The sequence below is a fragment of the Cardiocondyla obscurior genome, linkage group LG19 (assembly GCF_019399895.1).
Source record: "Cardiocondyla obscurior isolate alpha-2009 linkage group LG19, Cobs3.1, whole genome shotgun sequence".
In the NCBI taxonomy this organism is placed as follows: Eukaryota; Metazoa; Arthropoda; class Insecta; order Hymenoptera; family Formicidae; genus Cardiocondyla; species Cardiocondyla obscurior.
Window position 1 is genome coordinate 4,192,282 of NC_091882.1, and position 21,120 is coordinate 4,213,401.

Here is a 21,120-nt window from a genome sequence, read left to right on the forward strand (position 1 = left end):
AGGAATGCTATTTCAAATAGAGCTTGGTAAATTTTGTTAAGTATAGCATAGCGTTTGTTTAAATTTAGTTCAGATTTATTCTAATTTGTTATACTATGAAACAAAATGTAATTAAAACACGTTATATTAATTGTAAATATTAATTATTGACATCTTATTACATTACTGAAATCTGCCAAGTTTTATTTGTAATATTTTTCTTTTAAGAAATATGTAATTATCTGAATTACTTGTGAAACTTCAATATCAAATATTATTGCGAAAAATTAACTGTGTCATTAGTGATAGATTCGAGTATCTCGAGATCTAGTTGCCTTACTTACTGCAATTATAAATTGATATACATATATAACCATTTTGGTATCTATTTTATATAAAAAGTTTATATAAATTTTATATAAAAAGTTTAATTTCCTATATTTTTTATAATAGGTACAAACGGCAAATTAATTTATCAAAAGCTATTTTTTATAAATTTTTTTATTTTGGAAGCAACTCCAAGTTTTGTTAAGCTAAATTCACCACGAACAAAATAACAAAATTTTCCCGCTATCTACATAATTTATAAACAACTTATAATAATAACTTAATTTATAGATCATATATTATAATTAAAAAGATTATTCTGAAATATTAAGCATCATATATGCCTGAATTTTAAACGACACATCAGCTATAATTGAGATATGTATTTTGACAATTTTTGCTAAGAAATAATTATTTTACCTAACAATTCCAATTAAATGTTTATGATTATTACAAAAAAAAAAAAAAAAAAATTCTCGTACATATCCTGCACTTTCAAAATAATGAATTTTATCAATGAATGTACAATTGGCACAAATATAAGATCGTATAAGTAAAAGATATTACATAAAAAATTAAACACCAGCGATTAAATATAAAACAGCAGTCAGTATAATTCATCAATTCTAATAGCTATTACAATTTAAATTAACGAAAAAAAGAGCACATGTAGAGATGGTATCACATAACAAAAATCATAAATTACACATCCTTAAATTTTCGATTTTTAAAAACCACGATACATACGATTACGTATGCTAGATTATTTTGCATTATCACGTATTTTCTTTTTGAGTATATCGTTAAAAATAAATTGCCAAAAATAAATCTACAAAACACGTGGAATTCTTAAATAGTTTATTAATTTTATTTTATCAAAATGTTTTTTTTTTTTTTTTTATTCTTCAGCATGTATTAATGATCATTCCCCTAATGTGACTCACAAACTGATTGAATCCGTATGGGGCTGAAATATTCAGAAAAAGAGATGACGTTTGTTAGGCTTTTCTTGTTCCAACGTCAAAGAAAGGAAATTGTCCTATTTCTCGTGCATACGGTATTCTCGGCAATACTCGGCTCATGTCTCTATGGGAATCGTCTTAAACTTCAATTACTGTTTGTTCTTCTTTTTTTTTTTTCCTTTTTTTTTCTTTTTCTTTTTCGATGAAACGGTATCGCCTCTTCTACTGTTGAATTCAAATAAAGATTACAGTTTCGGTAGCGACGCCGTTACAAACAGAAAAGGGAAATGTACGATGAAACTGTTGAGAATCTGTCATGCGTATAATAATATATACGTTCAATCAATATATTGTGCAAGCCAACGGAAGCCTTCGCCATATCCTTGTCGCTTCAAGACTGAGCACATAAACAATTCCAGCGGACGACCGGGTATCTCGCTGCGAGCAATTTTACCCTAAAAATATATAATTATATTTTAGAATATAAATTGAATAAAAATTCTATTAGCCTAGCAATTTAATTCTTGTACCAATATAAAAAGTTAATTTAATTTGCCCTATACCTTTCCTGTTGTTTGTCCATACAGGTTAAAGAAATTTCTGAGTTCGTCTTCAGAAGCTGCGGATGGTTTATCAATTTTATTGCCTAGCACAAGAACCGGACAAGCGCTAAGTTGCTCATCAGTTAACAACGCATCCAGCTCGGCTTTTGATTCTGGTAATCTTATTCTATCACTGGCATCAACAAGAAACACTATTGCATCAACAGCTGGAAAATAATCTTTCCATACGCGACGTGCTGCAAAGATATAATTTATTAATAATAATTTATTATTAATATAAAGGTATTTTTATGCTGCTTAAAATGCAGCATAAAAAAATATACACACACTCTTTTTGCATACCTTGAGTATGACCACCAAGATCAAAGGTTGTGAATCTCATATTTCCGATAGATAATTCTTCAGAAGCTAAAATATAAAATAAATTAATAATATCAATATTTATTAATTCATAAAGAAGTTCTAAATCATTAATTAATTTTGGATCTAATAAAAGAATGCTAGTTACTTGGATGTAGTGTGGGTACATGTTGAGCTAAACGATCATCCTTGAGCATATGAAGCAATGTGGTTTTGCCTGCATTATCCAACCCAAGGAAAAGAAGTTTGCCACTCTTCTTCCATAGTCCTAATATAAAAAGGTATATATCAAATTAAACTTATATAGAAATATAACTTTTGTAGAAATATGTTCTGCTTTAAAAAGTGATATAAAAAATAAAATGTAGAATTAGATGAAGAAGGAGAAAAAAATTTCTATAACAAATTATGTAAGGTCTATTTAGTCATTTAATCAGATAACAAATATCAAGTTAAGACACTTATCTCATGAGAAGTATTAGCCAATTAAAAATGAATAAGATTGAGAGATCTTGTTTCTCAATAATTGTATCATTGTCTCCCTAACAAAATATGAAACTATTCCAACAAATTTCATGGACAACTGTTCTCAACAGACTCAATTTCTGAACACTATCGTGATAACGTAATTACAGTATTCAGATTAGTCTTGAAATCTGTACTCAAGGGGCAATTAATAAACGGAGAATTAATCTGTGAAACAACTCACCGAGATAATTCAGCACTCCAGCAAACCAGTCCCAAATAAACATATTTGTAGCTGCAGTTATGCGACGTCTACCGTACTGCGTGTATGTTAACTAACGAATGACTCTGCAACAATAGTAAAAAGCAAGTTAATGACCGATCATCGTCTGCCAACGTGACTCGAGCGACTAACTCATTTCGCGGCTGACTCCCTATAAAACTGTCCTCACAACCTTGAACTTTATACTCGGGAAGCGCGAAAACGACGTCGTCGTCGTCGTCGTGCGTACCGCGTGTCCCGGTGGATCCGATCTCGGTTGCACTTGCCTTCACCTGAGGCAACCCCGTGTCCGTGTTCCTCGCTGACAGTTCACTCGGACGGCTCGTTTAACTTTACGCGGAGACGTACGCGGAAAAGTGCAGACAAGGCGGAACGGAACTGCGATGTGGAATTTATGACGATTCGTTGCTCGCGCTCGCCATATGAATGACGATTAATTAATCCGAGACAACGGTTGGCCAGATCTCCATCTCTTTTTCTCTCCCGCTTATTGACAACCAGGCAATTAACGGCTCTCGCGATATCGTTCCTTCTCCTTTTCGAAGCTCAAGACTGACGTACCGATTTTTCTTGCGGAGTCGCGCGCGCGTCACGTTAAAAAACCACAGCCGCGGCCTCAATACTTAGTCTCATTTCGACGTATATATTTCACGTACCCACTGTGGAAAAAAGCGTATGGATACCGCGGGGACGGAGAAAAGTGCTTTTCCTCCCATAGAAAGAGCAGCCCGACCACAGCCACAGCGCCTACAGCACAAAGCCCAGTTGGCTGGTACTGCTGGCAGTTGGCACTGGGTGACGTCTACTTCCGTTCGCCATGTTGAACGAGTTACATCATCATAAGCGCGAAACTTTGAACATCATAATGACGCGCGCTCTGTAATCTCTAGTAGTCTGAAAAAGCAAATTATCTTCTGAGAAAGGAAATAGGAACGTTCGATATAAATTTCAATCAAAAGGGCATTTCTGCTTAATAATTTATTAATAAACGTATGGAAAATTATTCGTATCTAAATTAACTGAAAATTAAATTTTTGTGAACATGAATTATTGCTTCTTACAAGAATGACAACTACTTTACGTCAGAAACATTTAGGTCGTGAAGCACCGTTGAAAAAATAACTTTTGTCTCCTCATTCTCGCATTTTTTCAAGTGTATCTATCTATAAAGAACTAAAAAATTATGTCAACTACATAGTTACATAAAAAGTATCGTTATCAAATTTTAGAACAAATAGACTCTAATTACGTTTAATTTATATGCATCATATTATAAATTATCAGATTGTAATATTTAACAGCGATTAAAGTTTTTTTTAAACGCATAATTAATTACATTTCTCTTATGTTTTTTATAATAATCATTAAGTTTTAAATATTAATTAAATTAACAGAGTTCCGTAGGTTTATTACAACTATATATTTGCATCAACGATGCATAATAATAATAATAATAATAATAATAATAATAATAATAATTCAAATCCTTAGTAACTAATAGACCAGTATTGAGATAACATCAAAAAGGCTTAAGTTATCATTAACTGTTACGATTATTTACATTACGTAACTGAAAAGAGAGATTTACTATGTATTACATATATTAGATTGTGAATATTTTCGATGTAGAGCAAGAGCTGGTTATTCACAGATATGAATTTACCTGCAGTGTTACCGAAACTCTTTTTGTTACACTTGCACCGATATCAAATCGATTATAAATAGATTGCAATTTGCTTGCTTAGAGTATCTGAGCTAGTCTTATTTTTGAGAGACGAAACGGACGGCGGTGATCTCGCATTTTATCTACTGAGTAATATAGGATGCAGTTTGGTTGTAGAATCATTTGTTATGATATTATTACTCTGAAAAGTAAAATGTTTCTTGCATTAAAACAGTTACAATTTAATTTTATTTCATAAAAATAATAAAAAATTTAAATTTTGTTGTGAAGCGTCCAGAGTGTCGAACATATAAAATTATGATTTGTAATAATTTATAATAATTATGATAGAAATCAGTCAGTAACACAAGCGTATCAAACTGTTGGAACATTTCAATTTTTGTTATTTCTATAAATCACAATTATAATAAAACAATTTAAACGATTAAAGAAAGTTTCTCGATATTAAAATAAAATAAAATAAAATAAAATAAAAATAACATGTAATGTACTTTCTTAGCATTTTTAGGCTTTTTGCTTAAATCGCTGAGACTTACTAATTCACTCTAGGCCCTCCATAGGTTCAAACTGATCCGCTTAATGCAAGCTTGGGCATCACCTGCTGCGGATTTAAATTTGTCGAGCTGGTAGCGTACGTAGGCTTCTGGGAACACGTTTGCATGTGTACAGTCCAATGCGACTGTTGGCACGGATAATTACAGTAAGCAGTGTTCCAGCAACAGTAAAACATCGCTTCTCGTCCGCACATGGCACACCATTGTTTACGTTTTGTTTCCTCGATACATCGGTTTTTTTCTTCTTCTATTTCTCTGCGAGCTTCTTCGACGCATCGCAATTTTTCCGCTTCCAAACTCGCACGTACCTCACGCAAAGTACGATCTAAAAATTAAGAAACAAACAAACAAATAAATAAATAAATAAATAAAAAAGATTAATATTTTTACGTTAATAATTTTGGAATAATTTTGCAAGAAAAAAAAAAAAAAATAGTAAATATACCGGCGTTATGTTTTAATTCAGTTAACTGTTGTTGATGCTGCCACTTCATATGTTCGATCTGCATTCGTAAGAAAAATATAGTCGCTTGATAATTGTCGTTGGCACCGTTCTCGCCACTAACATTGTCTTGAGCTGCTGCTTTGTAAGCCTCTTCCATCATTTGGCCCATTCTCCTCGCGAGATCGTGTGCATCATGATGCAAACGCGCGCTAATAGGTCCAGCCTCAGGAGGTGCCAATTGATACGACAGTAATGTATCTTTATCCGGGCAATCTTCAATAATTTCGCCAGAACCCGGTAACAAACATTGAACGCTTTGTAAAGGGTGTGATTTATTAGGAAAACTTTTTCTAGCTTTATTAGGCGACAAATGAGATCCCTCATTTGTCACAAACACATTCTTGTTACCCTGATCAATCGCCGGCGTGATTTGTTTCGTGGGTTCAGGTTTTCCATTCACCACGAGAAGTAACACAGATTTATCTCCTGCAGGCATGATTGAATTTGTCGTTGGAATGGCTTGAATGACACTCGTATTTGACGTTGTAAACGGTATTTCCTTTATATCGATTTCAGATGTAGGTTTTTGCACATTCGACGCTTCTTTATCATTCTTCAACAGTAAAGTCTGAGATGCAGGTGCATTTAAAGACGGCAGTTTTTCATTCTCCTTATTAGGAGGAATGTTTTTCGATTCTTTTTCCAAGTTTAGCTTATCAGCCGTTTTTGTTCTTGGTTTAGATGTTCTACTATTTTTCGTGCTCTTTGTTAAAACTGTTTTTGAGTTCTCCGTTTGAGAGATTAATTGAGGATTGATAATATTTTTCAAAAGACTTCTTTTTGACGTTCGTGGCGTATCCAACGATTCCGTAGCCGTTTGTGCTACAAACTTGGCCAAAGCTTTAGATAATCTTGCATTATTCTTTGCTTTTTGCAAACTGTTCTTCTCTGAATTACTAGTATTAGGACTCGCAGTATTATTTTCTGTGGTGTTATCCGAAACATTTAGTCGAGACGGTGATGTCTTGGATTTTTCTTTTATCGTTTTGTTTTGAGCAACTTTTTGAGGGGTTGACTTTATTACACTTTCTTGATTTACTTTTTCATTTATTTTAGTATGAGTACCATTTAGACTTGGTTGCGAATTTGAAGTATCCTTAACGTCACTATCTAATTCTTGTACCTTTGACGCTGAAGCTACGATTTCCTTTTCATGATTTTCGTTTTTTGAATCGTTTTCTGTTTCTTGAATATTAGTCGATTCGTCACTTTGTGATTTACTTCTGCGTAAGTTTCGTTTTTTCTGGGGTGATTTCTTTTTTTGAACAGGAGAAATTTCGGGCATGGGTAAAAGATTATTGGGTTCAAGAGGATTATAATTCGGTAGCATCAACTGTATCTGCATTGGATCATTTGGATCATACTGAATTTTGGGTGGGGCAAATTTAAATTGGCCAAACATCAGGGTGAGCTTCCTGCAATGCCGAGTAATCTCTAGCATGCAATCATCCATATCGTTTTTACGTTTACGAGGAGATGGTGCGGGTGGATCTTCGGAGTATAAATATAGATCTCTCGGTGATACCCAGGCACGATCGTGTTCGCCGAAGAAACGCACATCTACATACCCTTGGGAATTTATGCGAGACATCGCCTTTGCTGGCCAATATGGAAAACCTTTCAATTTGGCCCACACAAGTGGATGCGGTCGACGACACGGCTCGATAAACCACAAAGGATGAGACCTTAATAAGTTTCGACTATGTGCGTAGCAATCAGGACATGCTTCTATTTCCGAAACTTCTTGACGAGCTACTTTAATAAGTTGTTTTGCCGTGTTAGTCAATCTTGACGTGTCTGCATAAACTCCACCACCTATAAAGAAAATTAATTTGTGTTTAATTTTAATACTCACAATTTCAATAGATTTATAAATATAATAAGTATTTATATTCACATACATGTATTAAATACAATGCAGTTATGTTGCATCCACTTTGCATCGGCCATAAATGCATCAGTGCTGCCGTATAGCTTAGATCGTACATTTGATTCCAAAAGGCTTAGATCCATTGGTTTAATAACATAATCTAAATAATTAGGCACCTCCACGAGATTCACTGGTTTGCAAAATGGTTCGGCCTATACCGAAAAAAAACTGATTATTAAAAATACATTAAACAAATAGTGTAATAAATTTCAGAACATTTTATAAAAGAAAATTCACATACACCAGTGTGCTCACGTAATCTCTCAACCACATGTGCAAGCAATGTGCACAATTGATCAATGGACAATTGTGTCATGGCGATAGAACGCGTTTCGGCATTTTCCGCTTTTAAGATAACTACACATTCTCCACATATCCATTTTTCTACTGATGGTGGTATGCCACCTATACATTTGCGATGCCATGAACGAGGACAAGCAGTACAGAAAGTGTCAACTTTATCCTTGTGACAGCGCCAACAAAATTGGTCATACCCAACCTTTATCTTCTTCCTTTTATTCCTTGAACTGTTCTCTGAGGTAGATTCAATGGGATTGCTGGAAAAAAAATCAACGTTTGTTCTTAAGTATATCTAAAATATAACTTTTAGAAAAATGTACTAACTTTGAAGTTTTACGCTTTCGTTTTGTAATAGATTCTTTTATCAAAGAACCTTTATCATCTTCACTTTTGATTTCTTTTTTTTCATCTACATTTTCCTGATCACTAAGTAAAGTTACAGTTTTTGCTTCTCGCTTCTCATCTGTCTTACTATTATCCTCATCTTTATTTTTGTCAATTGTCAATGACCTCAAATCATCTTTGTTTTCATTTTTTATATTATCAGAATTATCTTTCTGTACACTTGTAGAATCATCAGCAGCATTTAATGTTAAATTCTTCTTTTTTACATTGGCAGTTGTGTCATCCATTTCCTCATTCTGATCAACTTTTGGTGAAGTAGTTGGTAATCTTTTCTCATTTATCTTTGTCACTAGCTTCTTATCTATTTTATCTGTGATAGGAGATGCCACAGAATCTTCACGGTTTTTATTAGATGCCATTTTAATCACCTTCAACAGAAAGTTTGTGGTTAGTTTATAAAAAAAAGTATCACATAAATATATATTTTTTACTGTCTCTATATACATCTGCTTTTATATATATATATATATATATATATATATATATATATATATATATATATATACATACTGTTTACATAATCATCAAATTATCTATAGACCTGTTTCTTTCCACTGCATGTCAAAAGTAATGGCATAAGTTAGAATAAAAAAAAAGAAATTTGTTTTACTCTATTTGCTTATTACACTAGTTCAAAAGTGCAACAAAAACAAATGAGCCTTATAATGTTACATTAACAACAGCAACCATTACTATGAGCTATTTGACTAAATTTTAAAGATCTGTGTTAAATATCTATTTCAAAGTTCACATACAAAGATATGAAACAACATTTTCTCACAAACCTACGAGATTACCTATAACAATAATAACAATAACTGCTGCAAAGTAATGATCCAGCAGATCCAAACTGTAACTTCTAGGTAAACTCAGTGGTCTGTTGTAAGATATCAGTATCACTTGATGTGATTATTATCGCTCCAGTAAACACTGCAAAACATGAGGTATTAAGGTGTGAACAAGTTCCTTACCTTATGAAGAGTCCAAGTACAATGTTTCTATACATTACTGGTGGCTGATTGCCACAAAATGTTTGCGAGCTAGTGTAAACACGCTGGCGTGCTTTAGCCGATCGCTAACGTGTATTAGTGAATATAATACAACAAATGAATAGAACTGTCGTCCTATCATTTACCAACTCAGCTCCGAAAAGCTTGCAACAAACGCCATATCTGAACGGTACGTATGTATGTATGTATGTATGTATGTATGTATGTATGTATGTATGTATGTATGTATGTAACATACGGTCGTAATCAAAAACATTGCAACATTTAGTTAAGAACACAATTTGAATACAAAAAATAAAATTTTGTAAAATTAATTATTAATTCTCATTATAGAGCTCTAAATTAATGTTTAATATAAAAATAATAAAACAAAAACTAATAAATAACGCAAAAAACAAGCAAAAAATATCGCGCGACTGTTATCAACCAATAGAAACACAGTATTAATTCCGATATCTATGCAACGACTCGAAAAAATAATTTTTGTAAAATTAATTATTATATCAAATTAAAACACTGTAAATTAACGTCTAATATAGAAAAAAAAAAAAAAATTAATAAATAACGCAAAAAACAAGTGTAAAATAACTCGCGACTGATATCTACCAATAGGAACGCACCATTAAATCTAATATCCATAAAACGACACAAAAATAATAATTTATATAATATATAAAAATTTATTCATAATATAAATTACAAGATATAAAAAAAATTACAATAATTACAAAATCTCTTTATTTTACTGTTAAGTTTAATCATTATTCGCAATTGATCTCTTCTTATTAAAAATATTTCCCGTTGATTTACAGACTTGGCAGTTTTTGGGCAGCAAAAAAAGGTTCAAATTAAATAGAAAATCCAACGGGACCCTCCAGGAACCAGCAGAACTTATTTCACAAACTGTAGAAGTGCGGTGAAACTTCTGTGACCCTCGCAGCACTCCAATCACAAAAAATCTAAAATATAAATTTATTTACAATTAAGAAAATAATTTAATTGTATTTAAAACACTCTAGTACATTTATATAAACCAAATTTAAGTCAGAAATTTAACTTAGAGGCTCCAAAAAAATTGATTTATGAATATCTCAATTTTTAACCTAAAACACATACCTGTCACTTTTGAAACTCTTATAAAAAATAGTTCCCGTCGATGTAGAGCCTTGGAACTTTTTGGGCAGCAAGAGGAAGGTTTATATTTGATAAAAAATCTAACAGGACCCCCGAGAAAAAGGCAGAACTATTTTCACATGCTGTAGAAGTGCAATGAAACTTCTGTGACCCTTGCAGAACACCAATCATCAAAAATCTGAAATATAAAATTATTTACAGTTAAGAAAATAATTTAATTGTATTTAAAACACTCTAGTACACTTAAATAAACCGAATTTTAGTCTAAAATTTAACTTAGAAGCCTGAAAATAATTTATTTAGAAGTAATTCTACTTTTAACCTATAACACATACCTGTCACTTTTTTCAAGTCAAATTTTTTATTTTTCCCGTTGATTTATAAGCTTGGGATTTTGTGGGGCAAAAGTAGAAGCAAGAAACTGTAATAGAAAGCCAACGGGATTCTCGAGGAAACAGCAGAAATCCTCCTCACCAGGTATAGATCACAGTGAAAAATCTGCGACCTTCCAAGTTATCCAATCACAAGATAACTGAAATATATATTTTAGAGTTATAAAACTTATTAAAATGTAACGTGGGCACTCTACTACACTTAATAAAACCAAATTTAAATAAATAATTTAACTTAGAAGCCTCAAAATCATTAAAATAAGCGTCAAATGTTACGCGATTAATATTCGCCAATAGAAACACAACATTAATACTGACATTCATGAAACGACTCGATTAATAAAATATTGTAAAAATGCTTAATGAATAGCAATAAACTGTTGTAAATTTATCTGCAAAATAGGATTATGTATAAAAACTTATAATTAACGCAAAAAAAAAAAGCGTAAAATGTCAAGCAGTTGATATCCGCCAATAGAAACACATTAGTACCGACATTTATGAAACGACTTGAATAAAATATCTCGCGATCTAGAAGAGCTAGACTAAAATCGTCTTCGGCATTCGACGCGGGCTTTCGAGCCCTTTAAAACGCTTTTTTGAAAATTATTCTACAACGCCTGTGAACTGAGTTATTAACGATCAAATTTTTTTTAAAAATGTGAAATATCTCGCGACCCTGAAGAGCTAGGCTATAGGCTCTTCGGCATTTGACGCGGGCTTCCAAGCCCTTCAAAACGCGTGGTCGATGAGATCCCTACGACGCCTGTGGACCGAGTTATTAACGATCAAAGTTTTTGCGGAAAATGTAAAATATCTCGCGATTTAAAAGAGATAGACTAAATTTGTTTTCGGCATTCAACGCGGGATTTCAAGGGGTCGATCATGAATCTTTTCCCCTAGAAGTGAAAAGTGAAACTAGTGAAGAGTGAAAAATGTTAACCTATAATATAACGAAGTGATATAATATCGGGTGCTCAAAAACAAACTAATGATGTACGTGTAAAATCGAGGATAAATAAAGAAAGATGAAATTTATTTCCAACGTGCAATTAATAAAAGATAAAGTAAAAGGTAAAAAAAAAGGTAAAATATAAAAATAAAATATATTTTAAACTTTCAACTTAATAAATTATGTACTAACATTTAATTTTTCTTTTTTAGACGAACTGAACTATCCGTTGACGACTTAGAGACTGAACTTGAAAGAGAAAAACGATGGAGGAGTGTCTATATGATTTTAATTTTTTATTAAATTTTTATTTTTTTAAGAAACATGGAAAGTTATAAAACCAGACTATGTAGCTTCATGGACTTTGTTTGTGCATTCTTTGTTTTAGTTTTTAATTTTATAAATGTAAATGTATTTATTTTCTGACGTTTATAAAAATAAAAATACGTTTATAAAAATAAAACTTTATAATAAATATTAAATTGAAACTTTTAATTTGGTTTAAATATTTTTTTATATTTTTTTTTTTTTTTATATTTTTTTATTTTTTTAATATTTTTTTACTATTAATAAGCGTTGGAGCTGTAATAGCCTGTATTACGTTCACCATGATTGGACCACTTTGCAAAAGGTAATTATACATATAGAGTCAATATTTTTGTAACAAAGTATAATTTTATTATTTCTATTTAATTAGTAATAAATAATAATAATTAGTATAATTAATATAATAATAATTAGTAATAAATAATAAATAATATTTCAAATATTAAAAATTAGTGAATATGCAGTGGTGCTTTTGTTTTTAAGTTTTGTTTTAAATATATGAAAGTAAAAGTGACTAATATATTTTACGTGTTATTCGCTATGGCAGCTGCATTATTTATTATCATTAATGAAAATAATAATAATAATAATAATGAAAATAATAATGTTAATGTACGTGTAACTCGCAGAATGTTACGGGATACACAAAATCCATTTGATATCCCTGAAAATCTTTTTATACATTTATATAGGTAATACAAACTTATATATTAAGACACAAACTTATTATTCTAAACAAAATTATATTTACAGATTAACACGAGAAGCTGCTAGACAATTGTGTGAAGATTTATTGCCCTATATTCCTTCTGGAACAAGAGCAACAGCAATTCCTCCTCATTGTAAAGTATGTATATATTGTAATTGATATAAATATTTATAATTATTAAATATGTTATATATATTATCTATAAATTTTTTTTTTCTTTTTACAGATTTTTGCTTGTTTGAATTTTTTTGCTTCTGGATCATATCAGCGTCGCGTGGGCCAAGACTTTCTGTCGAGTATGTGTCAAGCTTCGGTATCTGGAGCTATTCACAGCGTTGTCGAAGCACTAAATAATATTATGAATCGTTGGATAAAGTTTCCGACTGATTATTTTGATATCAAACACGTTAAACAACAGTAAGTTTGTAATAAACTAAAGATAATAGTATAGCTTTATTTATTATATAATATAACTTTTATTATGTTTACAATAATTACATTTTAGATTTTTGATTCACTGCAATTTTCCTGGAGTAATTGGCGCGGTGGATGGTACACACATCGCAATATTTCCGCCAAATAAAGAAAGGGAGCATTTGTACATTAATCGTAAATTGTTCCACTCATTAAATGTTATGCTGGTCAGTATAATTAGTAAAAAGCACAAGCAATTTAATTAGTAATTCAATTAATTTATGTATTACATTTATGTATTACTTTTTTTTTTAGATAAGTGACTACAATGGAAAGATACTTGCAGTGAACAGTTCTCATGGAGGAAGAACTCATGACTCACGAGTGTGGAACGCCTCCATAATTTCAACACATTTACGACAACAATATTTAAATGGACAACAAAATTGTTGGTTATTAGGTATAACAAACATATTTTTAACATTAATATTACCTTATACATATATAATTTATAAATTAAATATTATTTTATGTATGTTATATTTTAAAGGAGATTCAGGATATCCTTTGTTGCCGTATTTGATGACACCGAAATTGAGACAAATTCCCGGAACACCTTCTGCTCGATATACAGAGGCTCATGTAGCAGCACGTTGTAGCATAGAAAGAGCAATTGGAATGCTAAAAGGACGGTGGAGGTGTTTAAGAAAAGAAAGGGGTCTACACTATTCGCCTGAATTTGCTGGTAAAATTTATATTAATATATACAATCGCTCGCATATGTGTAAATGTTTTTTAATCTATATATATAAGGTGTTTATTTCTCCTCAGAGGTACACCGGGACTTTCACTTCCCCAATTTTCTGTTTACAATTTCATAAAATATATTTTCAAACTTCATTCTTATCTCTAGACTATTTCTACTTTTATAATCTTCTTTCTTCTCACAGCCGTTTCCTGAAAGTAAAAACTTATATCTACGCCTTTTTCCTATTCTATTGCCTACGCGTCGAGAGAGAGAGAGATCACACTTCCATTCATACTTTACATTGTTTTGCCTTAATTTTACCTTAAATTCTATCTTTGGACCCCCGCTTCCGACGCTTTTTCTTTCATACTTTCAGTCACTCCTATTTTTTTCCCTTGTTCTTTCCAAATTTTCCAACCAATCTATCCCCCTTCCTTCCCCTCCCAGAATTTCCTCCACCATTTCCTCCCAACTAATCTCGTTTCCCCAATCTATACACTCCTCCCATATATGTTCCCACGTTTCTTCCTTCTCCAAACATATTCTACATTTTCTTTTCTCCTCTTCCTCCCAATATTTATTTCCTCTCATTTCCTCCCCTAATCTAAATTTTGCCATTCTTTGCCATTTTTCTTCTTTCCATCCCAATTTCAAATATCCTGGTATTCCTTCCTCTTTCACTTTTTTATAATACTTATTAAATCTTGACTCTCTTATTTTTTTCCATCTTTCCTCTCTTTGCCATTCTTTATCCTTTTTCACCAAATATTCCCCCCTTATTTCCCCTCTTTCTCTTAAATCTTCCACCTCTTTTCCCGACCACCCAAAATTTTCAAAAAATTCCTCTCTTTCTTTTTCCCATTTTCCCTTGCTTCTTCCCTCCCTTGCTCTTTCCTTCATTTCTTCCCAGCACCATTTTGCTAAAACACCTCCTTTCCCTTCTTCTAACCTTTTTTCATATTTCCATGCTCTCATCCCTGCTCTACCTTTCAATTTATCCCTCTGTAGTTCTTCTCTCACCATATATCCTGGTACATATCTTCTTACTCCCAGTACCCATCTCAGGTATTTTTCCTGTAATATCTCCACCTCTTCTCTTTCCTTCCATCCCCATATTTCCACGCCGTAATTAATAACCGACCATACCAGTTTATCAAATAGCCATATTCTTTTACTCCAATCTTTTCCGAATTTTCTTTTACCTATACTCCACACCTGCCCCATTATTCTTGCCGCTCTTCTTACTCTGTCCTTTACATGCTCTTTCTGCTCTCCATTTCTCATAATTGTATATCCCAAATACTTGAAACTTTTTACTTCCTCTATTTCTTCCCCTTTCCATACCCATTTAGTTTTTTTCCATCTTCCTCCCCCCTTTCTACACCTCATTATCTTTGTTTTCTTTACATTCACTTCCAATCCCTTTTCCTTTACATATTCTTCCATACTTTTAATCATTCCTTTCATGCCTGCCTCATTTTCTGCCAGTAGCGCAATGTCATCCGCATACGCCAGTGAGTAAACTCTCCTGTCTTTTATTCTTATACCCCCCCATCCTCCTTTTTCTAATTCTTCATCTATGTCTGCCAACAAGAGCGTGAACAAGCTAGGACTAAGCGGACAACCCTGTCTTACTCCTTTTGTTGTCCAGAAACTTTTCCCCTCTTTATCCTTCACCTTTACTTTATTCACCGTTTCCTCTAATATTTCTTCACACCTTCTTATCAATCCCTCCCTTACCCCTCTTTTCTTCATTGTTTCCACCAATTTTCTCCTGTCTACAGAGTCAAAAGCCGCTTTCATATCTATAAACACAATTACCATTTTACCTTCCTTTTCTTCTATCTTCTTATTTAGCAAATAATTTAACACATATATTTGATCCACTGTCCCCATGTCTCTTCTAAAACCGGCTTGACTCTGCGGTAAAATTTCTTTTTCTTCTATTTCCTTTCTTAGTCTTTCTGCTAACATAGATGCATACACTTTGTACGCAGTCTGTGTCAGCGTTATCCCTCTATACTCTTCTACTTTTTCCCCTTTTCCTTTTTTAAGCACCGGAACTATCACACCTTCTCTCCATTCCTCCGGCATCCCCTCCCCTCCATACCCTTTTACACGTTTCCCATAATTTCTCTTTTACTTCCCCCTCCCCATTTCCATATTTCATTTTCTAACCCATCACTTCCTGCAGCTTTTCCTTTTTCAACTTTCTTATTACATTTTCAAATTCTCTCTATTTATATCTTCCTCATTGTCTTCTATTCTCTTTCCTCCTAATTCTTCTCTTACTCTCCATTCCACTCCTCCTAACATTTCCTTAAAATATCCGTCCCACTCTTCAATCTTTATTTTTTCCTCCACTTCCTTCCTTTTTTTTCTTCCTTTGTTTACTACTTTCCATACTTCTCCCTCTGTTCTAATCTTTTCTATTTCTTTCTCCCATCTCACCTTTTCTTGCAATTTTTCTCCTCACATAGTTTTTATACTCTCTTTTCTTCTTTTTGTAATTCTCCTCACTCCCTTCCCCTTCCTCCAATTTAACATTTCTTCTTTTACTTCACCTTTTTTCTTTTTGCAATCTTCATTCCACCATCTTTCTTTTGGTTTTTCCCCTCCTCTTTTTCATTTCCTTTTTAACTACTTTCTTTGTTTTCTCCAGTTCCTTACTAAAACTTCTCCAATTTTCCTCCGTATTGTTTTCTTTCTCTCTTTTTTCTTTATATTTTTCCCTGAACATTTTCCTCTTCTTCTCACCCCAAGCCAGTCTCGTGCTCTTTTTTATACCATATTTGCATCTTCTCCTCTTTTCTCCCTCCCTTTTGATCGTCACTATTAACGGTAAGTGGTCTGAGTCCACTTCTTCCCCCACCTTCATTTCTACTATTTCTCCTTTTGATTCCACATTACTGATCACATAATCTATTACTGTTTTTCCTCTTCCCCCTACATATGTCCATTCACCCTCTTCATCTCCTCTTGTACAACCATTAACTATTCCCCATCCTGCTTCTTCCAGAACTTTACAGAATTTTTTTCTTTTCCTGTAATTTTTTATCTTTTGTTCTCCTTTTTCTCTCTTCCTTGTCTTCTTCTTCTTTTTCTTCATCCCATAGCCCGCCCTCTTCTCCCGTCCTCACATTAAAGTCTCCTCCTATCAGATATCTCGTTCCTTCCTCTTTTTCATCCATCCAGATTCTCATGTTCTCTGTTATGTCTTCTAAATCCTCATTTACGTATACCCCTGCTATTTTCCACCATACCTTTCCACTTTTTATCTTTATTCCTATCATTCCTTTTCTATCTTTAAATTCCAATTCTTCTTCTCCTTCCAATTCCTCCCTCCATCCCATCACCATTCCCCCCATTGCCCTCCCCTTCTTATTTTTCTTTTCTGCCCCCTTATTTATCCATTTATAGCCCTTTGGCAATTTACTTCTTATCCCCTTCCATTTTTTTCTTCCAACCAAGTTTCACACATATATATCACCTCCCATTTTTCCATGTTCTTCCAAAAATCTTCATCCTTGTTTTCTATTCCTGCCACATTCCAAAACACTATTCTCACGTTTCTGTCTTTTACCTCCGCCTTTTCCTTTCCTTTCTCCTTTTTCTCCCTTTCTTTTTCTTTTTGTCTTTTATCTTTCCTTTTTCTATTTTTTTCTTCATCCTTTTCTTTTTCTCCTTCCTCCTCTTTTCTCTCCACTCTTCCCAGCTCATTTCGTTCTCTTCTTCCGCCTCTTTTTAAAAACTTGCATTTAATCTGTCTGCTATCACCTTCTTTCTTTTATTCCCTTCTTTTTCAAATTCTTTCGCACCATCCCATTTTCTCAATTCTTCCTTCAAGTCATCCCATATCCACATTTCTTTATTTACCCATATCTTTTTGTACCCTATTTTTACCTGTTTTCCTTCTCTTTTCAATTTATCCGCTTCTCTCTTTATAAGCCATTCCACTTTCCTTTCGTATTCTGTCAGATCGTCTCCTATCCATTCCGTCCTGTCCTTTAATTTTCCCTTACATCTTAATATTTCCAATTTTTCTTTGAAACTTTCCATCTTTACCCACACCATACCATAACCTCCTTTATTTACTCCTCCTATCTTATTTACATCCTCTATCTTTGCTTTCACTCCTGTTGCTTCTATTATTTCTCCCACTTGTTCTTTCAGCGCCTTTTTTCCTCACTTTTTATCTTTATACCTCTTATTATTAAATTGTTTTTCCTCCATTCTTTCTTTTCTCTTTCTTTTGCCATTTCCAGCATTCTCGTTCTTTCTTCTAGACTCAAAACCTTTCCCTGTATTTCTTCTGGTATTTCCAGTTTACCTCCCTCATATTTTTTTTCCTTTATTCTTTTTTCCATCTCGTCCATTCTTTTCTCTAAGTCTATCTTCTCTTTTTTCCATATTATCTTCAATTCTTCTATTTCCTTTCTTATTTGTACCTTTATTTCCCTTACTTCCTCCATCTGCGCTTGAATCCTTGCAAATCCACTTCTCATTTCCTTTATTACCTCTTCAAAACCTTCCTTGCTTATTCCCCCTTCACCTCCCTCTCCTGTTGCTTTCACCGGTGATCTGTACACTTTCACACTTTTCCTAAATCCTTCCAAGCCCTCTATTTCGCTTTTTTCTTCCTGCCTTTCCTTCCTTTTCTCTCCTTGCTTCCACGCTTCCAGAATTGGCATACTGTTAGCCCTTTCTCTTTTTAACATCTCTACCTTTGCAGGCCTTCCCATTTTCTTTTTTGTTTTCTCTTCTCCTTTTTCCTCTTTTCTTTCCTCATTTCCACTCTCCACATTTCCTTTTTCCTGTTCGCTCATTTTTCAATTTTCCTTATCTCTTTTCCCTTTGTCTTTTATACCTCTACCTCTCTCCTTTACCCCCTTGCCTTCCTCTTTTCCTTTGTCTTACCCTCGGTTTTTTCCCGTCACCGCCAACCTAACCTCAAAATGAACTCCTCTTTTTACCTTCCCCGATTTTTCCTTTTATTCTTACCTTTGCTCTTTCCCTTCACTTGCCCTCCTTAAAAACCCTTCCCTTTTTCCCTCAGACCAACCCTTTACCTCTGAAAAACTATTTTACTCCCCCGAAACCTTTTTCTACAAGCACTCGCTCAGACACACAACCGTTCGCGCTGCTGTCGGAAACGAAAGTCCTAAATGTTTTTTAATCTTTATACCTTATTTTTAATTTTTTAACTTTGTAATTATAATAATTTCAGCTCTTATTGTCAATGCGTGTTGTGTAGTGCAGAATGTAGCAAAATTTTTCAATGTGCACCAACCGGAAATATATTTAGATGAAATGGACAGAGAAGAAGCAAATAATGCAATAGCGGACGATAGAGATTTAATTAATAATGGAAACGTAGTCCGAGAACATATTATAAACACGTATTTTAATTGAAGATAAAACTTATTTAAATTAAACTTTATTTAGATTTATTTAACAACAAATTAAAACTATGTAACGAATTAAACAATTAAACAATTGAACAAATTAAAACTATGTAACAATTATTTTGACAATTCTAATACATTTCTAATTTTCTGTAGTTCCACCAGAATACCTTTATGAACTTCTAATATTTCTTTTTGAACGGCAACTTCCTCTTTTTTTAATTTTAATTTTCTTTCTTGAAAATTTAATAATTTTTCTGTTGCCGTCTGCATTGTTGTTTGTTCTGAAATATAAAATTAGTTATTTAAATTTATTAATTTTATACATATATGTGTGTGTGTACATTATCTCATGTTAATATTTAACATACCTGTACATATATTTTCTGCAGTTATACGTTCAACATTGCTTGTGGAAGGTCCATCGTAAATGTTATTTTCTTCTAATTATTTATTATTTATTATTTATTATTTATTTGTTTTTAATTATTATTATTCTATTTATTATTTAATTATTTATACATATATATGTATACACATATGTGTATACACAGGGTGTCCAAAAAACTTACCTTGATTATTATTTGATAAATATATTCCTCCCTCGGGAATATTTAATAAGCCTGCGGCTTCGGGAGTTAAAAATTCTAGTAAATTTTCTTCTAAAGAAGAAAAATTAACATTTTTTGGGGAGCCTCCACCCGTTTTCATTCCATTATTACGCCTTTTTGTTTCTTTTTTTAAAACATTCATTTTCCAATCCTTCCATGTCTGAAAAAAATATTATAAATTATGTGTATGTACATATATATTTATATATATATACATATAAGTAACTATATTATAAATTAAAATTAATTACTTTTATCCATTCCATACTGGATTTTTTAGGTCCGTATACCACTGAATTCATAGATGTTGATAATTCTTGTAATAATACTTCCTAAAATTTTATAATTAAATATAATTTATTTTAATATATATATATATATATATATATATATTTTTCTTTTTTTTAATATATATTTACCATTTGGTGTTTGCTTTCACCTTTTCGACGTAGCCTTCCTCTGGCTACGTCTGGATGTTGCTTCATCCATTCAAGCAAAATTTCTTTTTGTTCCTGCGTTGTATTCATTCTACAAATTAATTTTTCATAATTTAATGTATAAATATTATTGTAAAATATTATAAGTGATATAAAATTAATATATGTTATATTATTCTTATATATATTATATTATTACATACTATTAATATTATTTTATATTATTTTTTTACTTACTTATTTTGGATGTCCAAACTATGCAAACAATTATAATGTTTGACATTTAAATTAAACGCAAGCGCGTTTTTTTGTGCTTAGTGTACAACTAAATAAAATTTAAATCCCTAGAAAAAATTGTATTTACATTTCTCACTTTTAACCATCTCGGTTGAGAGTGGAAATTTCTTATGTAAATTTACCTTAATTCTAGAAAAATACGAGAGGATTGGAGTTTACGTGAAAAATTACAACCTATAAATTTATCTATTATTTTTTATATTTTATTGCATAAATAATAATATATTATTTTAAAACTATAAATTTAAGTCGGTTGGTGTTAATACTTTATTATACATTACATTTTACATGCTACAATAACATTTTTACAATAATAATTCATAAAATATAAATATCACTATTCACTTTTCCTTTTTTCACAGCTCAC

The 21,120-nt window shown here is 32.2% G+C and overlaps 4 protein-coding genes and 1 long non-coding RNA gene across 11 annotated transcripts; 1 reads left to right on the top strand and 4 right to left on the bottom strand.

Annotated features, from left to right (window-relative positions):
* Positions 1-1,423: 1,423 nt before the first annotated feature.
* Positions 1,424-3,744, bottom strand: Sar1 (Secretion-associated Ras-related 1). Of its 4 annotated transcripts, none has more exons than XM_070669645.1 (6): positions 3,596-3,744; positions 2,901-3,004; positions 2,340-2,459; positions 2,174-2,239; positions 1,832-2,067; positions 1,424-1,723 (listed from the first exon to the last, which is right to left on the bottom strand). In XM_070669645.1, the coding sequence occupies exons 2-6, from the start codon at positions 2,941-2,943 to the stop codon at positions 1,607-1,609; spliced, it is 582 nt and encodes a 193-aa protein (XP_070525746.1). In that variant the 5' UTR covers positions 2,944-3,004; positions 3,596-3,744; the 3' UTR covers positions 1,424-1,606. The 4 variants fall into 4 exon arrangements, with proteins under 4 accessions (XP_070525746.1, XP_070525748.1, XP_070525747.1 ...); XM_070669647.1 differs by lacking the exon at positions 3,596-3,744 and adding an exon at positions 3,169-3,428; XM_070669646.1 differs by lacking the exon at positions 3,596-3,744 and adding an exon at positions 3,112-3,428.
* Positions 3,745-3,902: 158 nt separating this feature from the next.
* Zmynd8 (Zinc finger MYND-type containing 8) lies at positions 3,903-9,512 on the bottom strand. 4 transcript variants are annotated; one of them, XM_070669577.1, is made up of 8 exons: positions 9,322-9,512; positions 9,115-9,247; positions 8,237-8,685; positions 7,854-8,169; positions 7,584-7,764; positions 5,623-7,497; positions 5,160-5,502; positions 3,903-4,804 (listed from the first exon to the last, which is right to left on the bottom strand). In XM_070669577.1, the coding sequence occupies exons 3-7, from the start codon at positions 8,674-8,676 to the stop codon at positions 5,186-5,188; spliced, it is 3,129 nt and encodes a 1,042-aa protein (XP_070525678.1). In that variant the 5' UTR covers positions 8,677-8,685; positions 9,115-9,247; positions 9,322-9,512; the 3' UTR covers positions 3,903-4,804; positions 5,160-5,185. The 4 variants fall into 4 exon arrangements, with proteins under 4 accessions (XP_070525678.1, XP_070525677.1, XP_070525679.1 ...); XM_070669576.1 differs by having other exon boundaries at positions 9,103-9,247; XM_070669578.1 differs by lacking the exon at positions 9,115-9,247 and having other exon boundaries at positions 5,623-5,895; positions 6,031-7,497; positions 9,289-9,512.
* A 475-nt stretch (positions 9,513-9,987) lies between these two features.
* Positions 9,988-11,089, bottom strand: LOC139110094 (uncharacterized). Its single transcript, XR_011546944.1, has 3 exons — positions 10,797-11,089; positions 10,444-10,639; positions 9,988-10,286 (listed from the first exon to the last, which is right to left on the bottom strand). It is a non-coding gene; the product is annotated as an uncharacterized lncRNA (long non-coding RNA).
* Positions 11,090-12,355: 1,266 nt separating this feature from the next.
* Positions 12,356-19,465, top strand: LOC139109960 (putative nuclease HARBI1). Its single transcript, XM_070669406.1, has 7 exons — positions 12,356-12,436; positions 12,886-12,979; positions 13,068-13,258; positions 13,347-13,482; positions 13,571-13,715; positions 13,806-14,000; positions 19,231-19,465. The coding sequence occupies exons 1-7, from the start codon at positions 12,414-12,416 to the stop codon at positions 19,413-19,415; spliced, it is 969 nt and encodes a 322-aa protein (XP_070525507.1). The 5' UTR covers positions 12,356-12,413; the 3' UTR covers positions 19,416-19,465.
* Positions 19,466-19,525: 60 nt separating this feature from the next.
* LOC139110226 (uncharacterized) lies at positions 19,526-20,546 on the bottom strand. The gene is made up of 3 exons (XM_070669861.1): positions 20,439-20,546; positions 19,931-20,179; positions 19,526-19,675 (listed from the first exon to the last, which is right to left on the bottom strand). Exons 1-3 carry the CDS (start codon positions 20,544-20,546, stop codon positions 19,526-19,528), a joined length of 507 nt encoding a protein of 168 aa, XP_070525962.1.
* Positions 20,547-21,120: the final 574 nt, after the last annotated feature.